Raw genomic sequence first — 12,905 nt, 5'->3', positions numbered from 1 at the left:
GAGACAAGAGGAGGAGGAGAAGGAAACACATCCAAACCCACAGAGTCCGGTAGCTCTGTTCTGGGGGGCAGAGAGGGAGGAGCCTGGCCCGCGATGAGCCGCCGTGACAGTCACGTGCCGCTTCGTGACGGGCTCTGTGGCGTTAGGCAGTTTCGTCGCCGTGAGAACATCGCAGAGTGTGCCGACTCGCCCCTCGGGGGTGCAGCCCACGACTGTTTGCTCCAGCGTCCCCAGACGCGAGGAATGTGGCTCCCCGACCACGACGTCACTGGGCGACAGGAAGTTTTCAGCTCTCGGTCTGTGGTTGACCATGACGTCCTACGTGGCGGACATCTGTGCTGTGCCTGTGTGTGGCGGGCACAGAGGAGGCTTCAGAGGTGCAGATGAAGGCGGAAGGGGGAGGAGGCGGCCAGGGCACGGACGGGGAACTCTTTTTAAAAGCTAAAATCACATAATGCCATTTTTACCCTTAACGCTCATTCGAGATATATACAAAAATAAATCATGTAAATGCTCTTTCTCAGTTAATTAATGGGTCACCAACTGTGCCCTTAATATAAAAAGCGTTTTCCTGCACAGTAATTGCAAAAGCTATAGGTAGCTGTTATCTTGCAGATCACAATTTTCCAGAACTTTGCACTGTTGGACTGTGTGGGTGGAAGATTCTGAATAATTAAACACATGTTGTAATTTAGTTTTTCCTCACGCATCCTCTGGGCTCCGAAGGAGTTCTCTTTGGGAAAGGGCATGTCGTGTAAGTGGGCCAGGTGCCAAGGCGCTCGTGTGCCAAGGGTTGGGGGGAAGGGCGGGGCAGGGGGCCACTTCGAGGCAGTGGCTTGAGTCAGTTTCTCCAGAAGCAGAGCCTGAGACAGGTGCACCATGATTCACGGATGCTGTGCTCTCAAGAGGAAACCGTGAGGGAACGAGGGACTCCAGGGGGAGCAGGCAAAGATGTGACTTCAAAAGGAGTCCCCCATCACTCAGCCCTCGTGCACAGGCTGAACGGCTGGGGAGCGAGGGTGCTTCGTCACTGGCCAGCGGGTGTCTTCCGTCAGCTGAGGCCAGTCCTCTGGAGCACAGTCCAGGTGTGAGGAGTCAGCAGCCAGCAGCTGCGGCCGCTGGGGTCGCCGCTGCAGGCGGTGACGTCCTTCCGGTCCGCAGCACCCGTTGGTAGAGAGCAGTGTGTTCCGTGGTGGAGGTGAGCGGGTTCACGGCGACTGCCTTTTGTCGAGCACTCGCTGCGATCTGGGGACTGTTCTGAGGATTCTGTAAGACAAGTGACTTAACCATGGCGACATTGATATTTTCATCTCACAGAGGAGGAAACTAAGTCACAGTGAATTTAAGCGATTCACCCAGGTCACGTAGCCAGGCTAACGAGGGCTGGTGCTGGAGGTCTAGCTCGGGGATCCTGGCACCGCAGGACTGGGGTTAGAGTCCAGGGACGAGTAACAGAGACACAGCATGACTTCAGTAACCACGCCCCAGCACCTGTAGGTGACCGCAGCACCGAACTAGAGTTTCTGTACACGACAGGGTCATGGGTGCCTGCTCTGCTCCGGCACCATGAGGGTGTGAGGACGTTGGCGGTGTAGACAGCACTCCCTCTGCCCCAGAGAGGCGGTCTTCTTGGCAAGAGGTGGCCTAGACACAGGGGACAATCAAATTTACAGCTCACGCGCCATGGTGGGTCGATCGCAAGAAAGGAAAGGTGTTTTGGGCATCGGAGTAGAGAGCCGTCATCCCCGAGGTAGAGCTGAGATTTGGCGTGGACCTGAATATTGTTTTAGAGTGAATCGAAAAGGAATTATCATCTGGATAATTTTGTAGACATTCTCGCAAGCCTCTGAGTATAATTTCTTTGCCTCGTGATGTGCTTTTTGAGGTTGTTAGGAGTGTGTTTTTAGTGAATGAGTAAATATTGCTTTGTTTAACAAAAATGGTGTAATTCCACATTTATGTAGAAAGCCTCGTCCAGTGGATTTGAGACGCAACAGTGTTTGTGGCCTTGCAGTCCCTTCTCGTCTGCTGAGAGAGTCTCAGACCTGCCGTAGCTGGTGTCGGTTGGCAACAGTGAAAACAAGGGGGCACGGGCTCACGACGTGCGCTCCGTCCCCCCATTCTGTGAGAATCGCCACCGGTGCCGAAGCCTCCTTCCTCTCATGCCCGTGTTAACTGATTTGAGGCCGTTGGAACCTTAATTTTGCAGGGTGCTCGACGATTCAGCAGCCTTGCTCTCTGGGACTGTGACACTGCGTTCAGTTTTCTCAGCCTGACGGTTTTTTTCCTCTCGTTCTGAACTTCAGCACTTCTGCAGGGGGAAAAACACAGCGAACGATAAACCCTGAACTGTCTACAGCTCTTGAGTTTCGGGCGACTCACTTGACGCGCCTTTCCTTCCTTGTGACTCTCGTGCCCTTGCGGTCCTGGGTTCTTCTGCCCGAAACGGCAGAGGACTGCTTTCTTTGGGAGACAGAGCGTGTGATGTCACCGCGTACCAGCTTTACGTCCCGTGCTCTCTGTAGGACACAGCTTGGGGTCCGATCCTTCTTCCCGCGCACCTTAGGCCGGGCGGTATCAGTGGCGTGGTTTAGAACGTGGACTCTCGAGCCAGACTTCCTGGGTTGAGCCGCACGCGCTGCTACCCACTGGCCGTGTGACCTCGAACAAGGTATTCAGTCCCGCCGTATGGAGTGTGGAGTGTGGTAAGACCTTCACCACAGGCTTGTTGTGAGGGTTCGGCGAGACCTAAGGCAGGTAGAGCAAGCAGTCCTGGCTCATAGGTGTGCGCATTAGCCGTACGTGGTATCTCTCTCTGCCCGCGGCACTGACCCCAGGGTTTTGGTTTGCTCATCCGTAGATGACATGGCCTTCGACGTGTCCTGGTTTGCGGTGCACTCCTTCGGCCTGGACAAGGCCCCCGTCCTCCTGTCTTCCCTGGACCGGAAGGGGATTGTGCACACAGCCCCGAGGGACCGGAAGAGCGACCTCAGCCTGGAGCGGGTGGGCGAGCTGGAGTTCTTGCTGCAAGTGCACAGCTCCGAGGACCAGGACTTCGGCAACTACTACTGCTCCGTGACTCCCTGGGTGAAGTCACCGATAGGCTCCTGGCAGAAGGAGGCAGAGATCTTCTCCAAGCCCGTCTTCATCACTGTGAAGATGGATGGTAAGAACGGCGGGCAGACACTTCTCTCGGGGCTCAGGGGCTGTCTTCTCTCCGTGCAGTGTGCCGCAGCTGACAGCTCCCCGGTTCCCCCGTGGGAGGCGTGTGCCTGCTGCATGGCCTGCTGTGTCTCCAGCCCTGGTCGGGACAGGGCCCGAGCAGCCCTCGTTTGTGTATCGTGTGCTGGAGGCACCGTTGAGAAATGATGTTGAAGACCGATTGGAAAGATTTTCGATGCTTTCCGTACATTATGTGCAAACGCACTTTACCTTGTCCCAGGGCTGGCACAGGTTCTGCCGGGCAGAGGCCGAGAACCATTGAGAGAGCGTGTCCGGGTCTCCAGGCAAGACTGCGATGGGTTTCTGCCACTCTTGCCCAAATGGCGATTTCACTTCTTGGAAAGGGAGGCTCCTCCTGGTGTTCCCAGCAGGGGTGGGGTTCTTCCTGGAACCCCAAGATGGAAGGTCGAGCTCCCCGCCTTGTTGGCCCACACTGGCCACCAGGGTCAGCCTGCCTAGGTGGTCGAGGGCCCCCGTCCTACCCATTTGGTTCCTGAGCATCCCACGTGGGGGACAGTCGTTCCTTAGTTAATGAGAACTGTCTTCCCTGCAAAGATCTTTAGAGTAAACATTCCCTGAAGAAACTCCATGGAGAAAATTCAAGGCCAGGGGTCCCCAGGGGTCCATGGGAGCCTTCGAGTATGTGTGCCCTGCTGATGTGTCCGTCCGGGAGACACTGGGATTGGGGGGAGGCTCTTCCACAGGCGACAGCCTTTCCGATCCTTTGCTGCTTCTCTGGTAAAATGGGATGATAACCTTTCATAGGGCGCTCGTGGAAATTCAGTCGTATTAAATGTCAGGCACTTCCCACAGTGCCAGCATCTACACGGGGGGCTGGGGAAGGCAACACGGGGTTTGGGGTGTGGGATCTAAGCAGTGCTCATACGTTCCCGACGCACAGTCACGCGTACCCTGTTTGCATCTTAGAAATTCGTTGCTCGAAGTGACTCCATATGATAAACCCAGATCCACCCAACAAGTGAGGGAGCGATTATTCACTTCGCTAGATAATTTACTATAGTGTTACTTAAAATAGCTCCCCAGCACACATCAGTTATTCGATGCATAGAATTGATTTACGCACATTTTTTTTTTTTTTAAGGAGGCATCTGCTGACGAATATGTACTGCCCTTATCCTGACTTTTAAAAATCAGTCTCCTGCCAAAACCCTAAAAAGCAAATTGACATTCAGAGACGGCGGATGAAGCCTTTGTTCTGTTTTCCTTTTCTTCTCCCCCACGGAGCTGGGTGGGGAGAGATTTGGGGAGAGGAGGCGGTGACAGAGGGCTGAGCTGCTCCTTCCTGTCTCGGTGCTGGGTGCGGGATGAATGAGACCTGGCCCTCCGGGGAGACCTCGCTCGGGGCGGGGAGCGCGGGGCCCGGCGCTTCCCGGTGTCACTAACCCCGCCCCCCTTTGCCGTCCCCCTTCCCAGTGCTGAACGCCTTCAAGTACCCGCTGCTGATTGGCGCCGGGCTGTCCGCGGTCATCGGGCTCCTCTCCTGCCTCATCGGCTACTGCAGCTCCCGCTGGTGCTGTAAGAAGGAGATCCAGGAGACGAGGCGCGAGCGCCGGCGGCTCATGTCCATGGAGATGGACTAGGCCGGCGCCCGGGGCGGCGGCGGCGGCCAGCGGGACGATCCAGGGGCACTTTGGGCGCGAAGAGGACGGTGACCTTGTAACGAGACGCGTGTGCCGCGCAAACCTAGTCCTCTCTAATCTCAGGTGGGACCTGGCGCTCTCCTCTGCATGTCAAGCTCCGAGCGTGGACACGTTGACCAGCACACGGCTTCCCTCCCCACGGCACTGGCCGGCGACGGCCGGGCGCGTGCGTCCCCGGCTGCGGCTTTTTAATGGTTACCCTCCGCCTAATTTTTTCTCCCACTGGTCTGTAGATGTCTGACCTGTGTGTGTGTGTGTGCGTATGTGTGTGTGTGTGTGTGTGTGTGTCTTTCGTTTCGAGGGGTCGAGGTGTGAGGAAGGGGTGACGGCATTCGGAGTTCTCTGTCTCGGGTCCGCAGGTGACTGCCTGCCTGCGGGAGAGCCGGCTTCGGGCTGAGGCCGGGGTCGCCAGAGCGGCCGGCTGCCACCCTGGCTGCCACCCTGTACTCCGGCCGGAAGCGGCCACGCAGGGTGGCACCGGAGGCTCCCGTGTGGCTTCCACCACCCTGCGCCACCCCCCTATTTTCAGGGGTTTGGGACGACATTTGAAATCTAAACTTGCAGTATGTAACTTCGTAATCGAGCCCAAACGCGCATTGTTTTTTGCCCCTCTGCCCTCTGTCCGTTTCTTTGCGATTTGCTTTGAGTGAGAATGCGGAAAAGGCGGCCCTGGAATCTAGAATTTGGCTCTCCACCGAGCACCTTATCTTGCCACCTTAGCCTTAAGAATGAATATGAAGAAAAATACACAGCCACCTCTGTCCAGGGCAGTAGTGACGAAGGTCTGCAAGGGAGGGGCGGGAAGGGTCCGACACTCCGATTGTGCCGAGGCCGCAGGGCGGATCCTGAGAGCTGGGTTTCTGCAGTTCGTGCCGGGATGCTCAGGGGTGTGCCAGGCGTGGAAGACGCCACCTCCACGGCCCTCTCCTGCGTTCTGCAGGAGGCGGCGGCCTTGTGCACCAAGGGGCTGCGGGGGGCACCCACACATACCCCACGTTCTTCACGAGCTAGCTGCTTGGCCTCCTTCAGGAGAAGGAGAATCGCTGCTCGCGAGACTTTCTGACTTCACAGACTCAGAAACTGTCTGGAAGAAGCAACCGTGCGTTTTCTGGGACCTCCGTCGTCGCTCGGGCCTCTGTCAGGCCCCCTGCAGGGGGCTCGCGAGAAAGGATCGACCCTGCGGCACGTTCGCCTTCCTCTCGGGAGCAGGAGGGAGACCCGCCGTGTGTGGCCGTGAGGACAGCCGGCAGTCAGGCCCGAGAGCGCGCCACCGCGCCCGGCTGCCCGTGCCGGCAGGGGGACAGCGGACGGAGCGGAGGCCACCCCGACGTGTGTCGCCCCCGGTGCCCCCGCGGGGCTGTCTGAGGCTCACGGTGACTCATGTCACCCCGTCGCGGTCCTCTGTGCTGCCTTCCTGGCTCCGAAGACTCTAACACGGCTCTGTCTTCCAAAGGGGGAAAAAAGATACGTTTGTTTTGAGCAATAAAGTCATACGAAGTGATGGCCATTCACGTGTGGCTCTTTGTCACAAGGGGCCGGACAAGCTGTACCCCACCCCCCCACCCCGGCTCACCACCTTCCCCGCCGCCTCCTCGCTCTGCCGCCCCGTGATTCATTCTGCACTTACCAGTGAGTCACCCCCAGGTGATTCCCACCTCGGTTTTGCTTTTTGTTCTGCCCACCGAGGGGGCCGCTCGTGGAGTCAGTAGATTTCCGCGCGAACGGTGGCAGTACGGATGACTCGCGGGCCCAGCGTCTGTGGCAGGAAGACGGGCGGCCGGCCGGCGTGACTCAGCAGGGCGTAAGTGATGGAGGAGGAGGAGGAGGAGGCCTCGACGGCTGCAGAGCTGGGCCTTTTCTGCGTGTCGTTTCCTAACTGCTGTTTCGGAGGAGGCGGGTCGCAGGCGATGGTCCAAACGGGGATTCGAGAGAGGACACACCTACACGGGTGCCGCCTTGGTAGCGCCGCTGCCTTTAAGCCCTGGCAGTTGTCACACTAAAAGCAGATGCAGGATGGCGGTAGCCCAGGCCCTGCGTGGTAGACGGGACCCGTACTTAGCTTTGGACGTGACCAGGTGGCCCCAGCTGTGTGCGAGACCAGACACTCGGTAGTAGTGAAGGTGACGTGTGCTCACACGCTGTACCTTTTCCTTTCAAACCGCTGTTGCAGTTCAAGGCTGCGGTTGCTAAAGCATTGACCCCCAACCCCACCCTCTGTCCATTGGGCTGGCCAAGCTGCCGGTCGCTGGGGTGGGGGTGGGGGTGGGGAGGGAGACTGCCCAGGGCGTTGTACCAAGGATCTCACTCCTTCTGGGGACATAAGCTTTCCTGGAATGTGTGCCCTTTTAAAAGTGTAGGACACACACTTGTTGTACCAAATAGAGCCGCCACCAAGTGCTCTTCTGGAAAGAGGCTCCTCCCAGAAGCACTGAGGTGAATGCAAGGACCTGGCCGCGATTCCCATGGACGAAATTGCACTTCTTAACAAAAAGAAATGTTACGAAATGTTTGGGTCCCCCCCCAAAAAATCATAAAAGTAACCCCAGAAAGAGCTTAAGCTCTTTCAGCTAAGGAGTTTCAAAATTACTTAAAATTGTTTACTTTAGAATGTTTACACACACTTTACACTTTAAAAAAAAAAAAGTGCAAACTGACTTTGTAACCACTTTTCGGCTTTTTCACAGCGGAGCTCCGACTTCCCAACTGGGTTTAATTGCATCGTAATTTGGGGATTGGTTTATTCGTGTCTCTTCTCCCCTCCCGTCCGCACGGCCTCCCCCGAGATCCCGGCGAGGCGGGCCTCTCCCGCCTGGACCCCGCGTTGTCCTCGGCGGCTCTGGCTTCTTGCTCTGCAGGCTGCCTGCAGCCATGATTTTGTCCCTGACATCCGTGAGCCAAAGACTGAGCCTTTTCGGCAGGAATAATAAGCAATACTACACAACTTGCTACTTTCAGAAAAAAAAAAAATTTTTTTTTTTTTTTTGGCTTTGCTAACGACAGAAGAAGAAGGGAACTGGGATTGGGGTAAGTTCTCCAGTGTTTGAGCAAATCCTCAGTGGTAAATATCGTATGCAGATCCCTAGGAGAAAAAAAGTCGACTTTCTTTCTTAGCGTGGCACAGGAGGATCTGCCGAATTTTACACAGACAAAGAAAGGGTCTTGTGTATTTTTGTCCACATCCAATGTTACATGAACTAATTGTATTGTTTTATACTGTGACCACAAATATTATGCAATGCACCATTTGTTTTTTATTTCATTAAAGGACGTTTAATTTAAATCGAAGCCGTGTGAGGAGCTTGACATTGGCCTCTGTTCCCTTCTGCACGAGGGGTTCTGGCTGAATCGCACTTGTAACTTTAGCAGCCTCTGATCTCACTGAATCCTATGGAAGCATCTTAGCTTTTCACCAAAGATAAAAGAAATGGATTCAACGGGGTCGATTTTGACATTCCCACCAAGCGGAAAGGTGAGGGCCAGATGGTACGGAAGGTCCCCTGGTGTTTAGGTGAATTCTCATGACCCCGAGGTCTCCTACCAGGAAAGAGAAGTTACATGTTGTTCCTCTCTGCAGACGAGGAAACAAAACACACCAAAGGTCTGTGGCCGTATCGTGCCTGAGGCAGAGTGGCTTTTCTGACTCACGACCCAGGCCGGAGCCAAACTGAGGCAGAAGGTGCTCGCTCTGGTAACACCAAACCAGTGCTGTCCGCAGGCCGCCGGCTTCGGGGCCCCAGACCGGTGGGGGCATGGGGAGCCCCGACTTTGCAGCCGCTGGGCCTTCGCTGGCCTCCCCTAAGGACTCTGCCGTCGGCCTCATTCGTGTCCTGGGCCGGGGCCACCTCACATTGCAAGGTCTCCAGGGGCCGCGACTGTGTCCTGGTTACTATGCCCACTCAGGGACTGACCTTGTCCCAGGGCCTTCCGCGCCGTGAGAAAGAGCCCGTCACCCCATGCTGTCAATGAAGGCAGGGGCGGGGGGGAGGGGTTGGCGCTCTGCTGGCCTCCGAGCACTGACGCAGTCACAGCTGGTCTTCGGCAGTCCCCTACCTACTACTGAATCTGTTCCTGCCTCGTTCAAATTAAAGACACAACAAAAACTTGCTTGCACACCCACTGTGTGCCTAGGCATCGTGTAAGCTCAGGGAACCTGCCACTTACTCGCCCTTGGGCACACACTCTGCTTGCCTGCACCTCTTTCCACCTGTCTAACTCATGCTTCTGCTCCAGGTTCCAGGGAGCCTCTTCTGCCCCTCTGTGCGAGGTCAGGATCCTCTGAGAGAGGCTCCGATAGCCTGAAAGTGGCTTGAGGACAAGGACCATTTGCCACTGTGTCCCGGCATCTAATTGCGACAATAACTAACAGATTCTTACAATGTGCCATGCACTGGGACGAGTGCTTTGAGTCACCCCGAGGTGGCTACAACAGAGGCTGTCTTACCTGCTCCGTGGAACGGGATCTTCCAAATACCAGCCACACCCTTTCCTCTCACCCACAGATCGATGGGCGCAGCACTGTTTTAAAAATCAGGTTTCATTATCACTTAGGTATGGCAGGGCTGACAGACGGAACAGGAGGTGACTGCCACTGCAGAGATAGTTTGTTACGCTCAGACCGCAAGAGGAGGGCGCACCTCACGCCACACCATGGAGGGCCCCCCGGGGCTTCTCGTGAGGCGGAGGGAGCCAGAGAGCAGGGTGGCAACCACAGCCTTCGTTGCGGTCTCTACAGGAAAGAGCTGGTGAGGGCTCGCAGACCTACGATTGACTTCAGCTGGCTACAGGGCGTAGGGATTGTCTGGTCAACCTGTCCCTGGGGTGATGAGAGCAGAGGACAGTGGTTCTGAATGTGCAAGCCCAATGGAGGAGGAGGAGGAGGGAGGGTGGGCTCTGGATTGGTTGGTTTGCACATGAAAGGCATGCTCACAGGCGAATCATTTTTTTTTTTCTCTAAGAACTGGCTAGCCCTGGGAGGGGCAGCGTCTCCAGGATCAGCAAGACCTTAGCTGTCAGAGTATCAAAAAACAGAAAATAAAATGACATGATTAATACACTCTCTGCTGGGGGCTTGTATACTGCTCAGGTAGGCCTGGGGGGCTCAGCTCCACCCAGGGGGGTGACATTCACCTGAGTCTTCTCATTCTGTTTATTTTCCAACCTATTTGTGCCACAGTCCTGGTTACTAGAATTACATACATTCACTGAGAAATATGAATGACAAAGAAAGAGGTGTCGATAAAAGTGAGATGAATTCTCCAGAGAGACTCCGTAGAGGCAAATTGCTTTTTAAAAAATGCTATCGGTTTAGGCCCAGGCAAAACAGCTGTGAAAGATTGAGGGGGAACAAATTACAAAAACGGGGAAGGATTCTGTGGTCCATTGGGGTTTCACAAGTGGTTTTTAAGTTCTTACTCCATTTTAAAGAAATCAAACCTGCAAGTTGCAGAAAAGACGTCATAGGTTTGGGTGATGGAAGACTCCAGACGCAGACTCGCACTCAGACGGAGATCGGTGAGTGACTTACGTGTGTGTGTGGTCGAGGTGAAAATCAACAGCTCAAGATACGTAGGAGTCTTCGTGATTCCCAACTTTACCTGACGTGTCCTGTTAACCGATCGACTAACAACTCTTAATGGCGTTTCTACTGTTATGGTCCCCATTCTTATTTACAGGTAAGAAGATGGAGACTTGAAGAAATTAAGTAATCGGCTCAAGATTTGAACCCGGATCTGATTCCAAAGTCTGTAAATGTTCTAAATCACCACACCGGCCTCACAGCCCGAATGTTTTAGGTGTTCAGTATTTCTCGGTCTTGGAGGCGTGCAATTAACTCATCTTATTATATGTAATAAATAAAATTAGAGACATTCGCTGTCATAGCACAGAGGAGAGCGTGGCGAACTCTGCGTAAAGTGTCAAGAAAGGTTTCACATGGGCGACACAAACCTAGAGTTTAAATTTTTGAATGAATGGGCACTTACTGAGTAGCAATGGAGCAAGATTCTAAGCAAAGGGTGCAGCATTTTTGCAACGTTAAAGAGGAAAATGGTGATAAGACACTTTGGGAGAAATAACAGTGGTCCCTTCCTGTCACGTTACTGCTCGGTGTTCCGTACGTGTAGATGCGCGACTCGGCCCATGCGTCGTGGCAAGTCCCACGCCTGGTGGGCAGCCGTCATGCTCAGCTTCCTGCTGACCCCTTGGGGCTTTCCTTTTCCGTCCCCCAGGGATGCACCATCCCACACGCGATCCGCCTTCTGAACATTATGAGTGACAAGCCGGAAGGTAAGACAGCAAGAGCATGGAACCAAAAGTCAGCAGGCAGCCTGAGAATGCAGCCGTTTGGGAGGGGGGAGGTCGACGGGTCAAAGGGGTCAAATACTTGGTGACGGAAGGAAGTTTAACTTTGGGGTGGTGAACACACAATGCTATATATGTATGTAAGGTACGTGTGTGTGTATACATATATATATTTATATATATATGACATTGTTAAATTATACACCTGAAACTTATTTGATTTTATTAATCAATGTCGCCCCAATAATTTTAATTAGAAAAAAAGAATGCCACTATTTCCTAGCCATACAGTCGTCTTGTTAGTTAATTCCTCTGTGCCTCAATTTTCTCATCTGTAAAATGGGATTGGTAATAGTTATCGCTTGGTGCTGTGATTTATTCTATTAAACTGTCTACGTGAACATGCCTCACACAGAGCCTGGCATGTAAAAAGTCCCTGTTTAAATATTTCTTGGGCCCGAATGCTTAGGATAGGAGGTCACAATAGCTGTAATTTCTACGATTCTGTGGAATTAATATTTGGGCATGTTAAATTAGGAAGAAAAAAAAAACCCTTATTTTTTCATTTATCTTCCAGGACCTGAAACAAGATTTTTTTTTTTTTATTTAGTACATTCCTGTGTTACTTTGTCCAGGGCTAGCCCATCAAGGCTACATTTTTACATTCCTTTCAACTGATAAAATTGCAATGCAGTGATTCCCAAGGTAATAGAGTAACTGTCTCTCACTGACTCTAGTTTTTTCTTCTTTTTTTTTTTTGACAACAGAAAGCTTCTTTTTTTCCCCCTGCAGAAAAGAGGTGACATCATCCTGGGAATGTTAAATTCTGGCAGAAATGGAGCCACTAAAATGGAAACAGAGAAAAATTTTTTGGCGACAGCCAGGAACGAGAAGTCACATGGCGTGTACTTGGTTATGTGTATTTCAGGAATACGGGATCCTCTGTGTTGTTGGCAATGACCGCCTCTGTGATCAACGATGATTTCTAAAGTAATTTCCTTTTCAGTGTACTTAGTGCGATTGCACCTGCGGCCCCAGTTCTTGACCTCCCCTTTCGCCCTGTCACCTTGCAGTTCCCGTCACCAAAGAGATGGGGTCTGTTAACCCATCTCCTGCTTTGGGACTTGGCCACGCGACTTGCTTTGATCCGAGAAACGTTAGACGTCATCGTGCAAGGAGAAGCTTTTAAAAAGTACTGAAGTGTTTTCCCTAATTCTTTTGAACCCCTGGCATCACCATGAAAATATGCCCAGACTACCCTACTAGATGGATGTGAGAAGGACTCAAGCCGAGGTCATCCTAGACCATCCAGCTCCTGCCAGCACAGGCTGTGAGCAAAAGTAAATGTTTGCTGTTGCATTCCACCAAAATTTGGTGATGGCTTGTTACACAGCAATAACCAACTGATAACAGTGCATTTGCTTAAAATTTTGGTGGCTTCAACCGAAATGGTAAACAAATTCTTACACTTCAAGCCACACTTATATTGTAGTTAACAGCCTAGAGAGGTAGTTCGAAAGCTCCATTCTAGGTAAACTGCTCTTTAATCGTTTCCCAAATATAACCTGCTCATCCCCACCTCCCTGTCTCTGTAATTCATTTCTCCCTACAGGAGGGATGTCCTTCCGTCTCTTCGCTGTCTGTCTGAATCACACCGGATCTCTAAGGACCTACTTAAAACCAGCCTTTTCTGAATGACTTATGGTGCCTCTGCCTGCAGTG

At 53.0% G+C, this 12,905-nt stretch overlaps 1 protein-coding gene across 3 annotated transcripts in view; it reads left to right on the top strand.

Moving 5' to 3' along the window:
* PTGFRN (prostaglandin F2 receptor inhibitor) overlaps nt 1-8,168 on the top strand; it is a 66,844-nt gene extending 58,676 nt beyond the window's left edge. For 2 of the 3 annotated variants that reach the window (XM_036235032.1, XM_016124400.2), the window contains 2 exons: nt 2,861-3,166; nt 4,657-8,168. In XM_036235032.1, the coding sequence (XP_036090925.1) occupies nt 2,861-3,166; nt 4,657-4,823 (473 nt within the window). In that variant the 3' untranslated portion in view covers nt 4,824-8,168. Of the gene's footprint in view, nt 1-146; nt 517-2,860; nt 3,167-4,656 lie in introns of those variants that run through there. The other variant, XM_036235033.1, reaches the window with a different exon arrangement.
* Nucleotides 8,169-12,905: the final 4,737 nt, after the last annotated feature.

Source organism: Rousettus aegyptiacus, unplaced genomic scaffold (genome assembly GCF_014176215.1).
Source record: "Rousettus aegyptiacus isolate mRouAeg1 unplaced genomic scaffold, mRouAeg1.p scaffold_m13_p_17, whole genome shotgun sequence".
Lineage (NCBI taxonomy): Eukaryota > Metazoa > Chordata > Mammalia > Chiroptera > Pteropodidae > Rousettus > Rousettus aegyptiacus.
The sequence above is the reverse complement of the archived record's forward strand: the minus strand, read 5'-3'. Positions and strand labels throughout refer to the sequence as shown.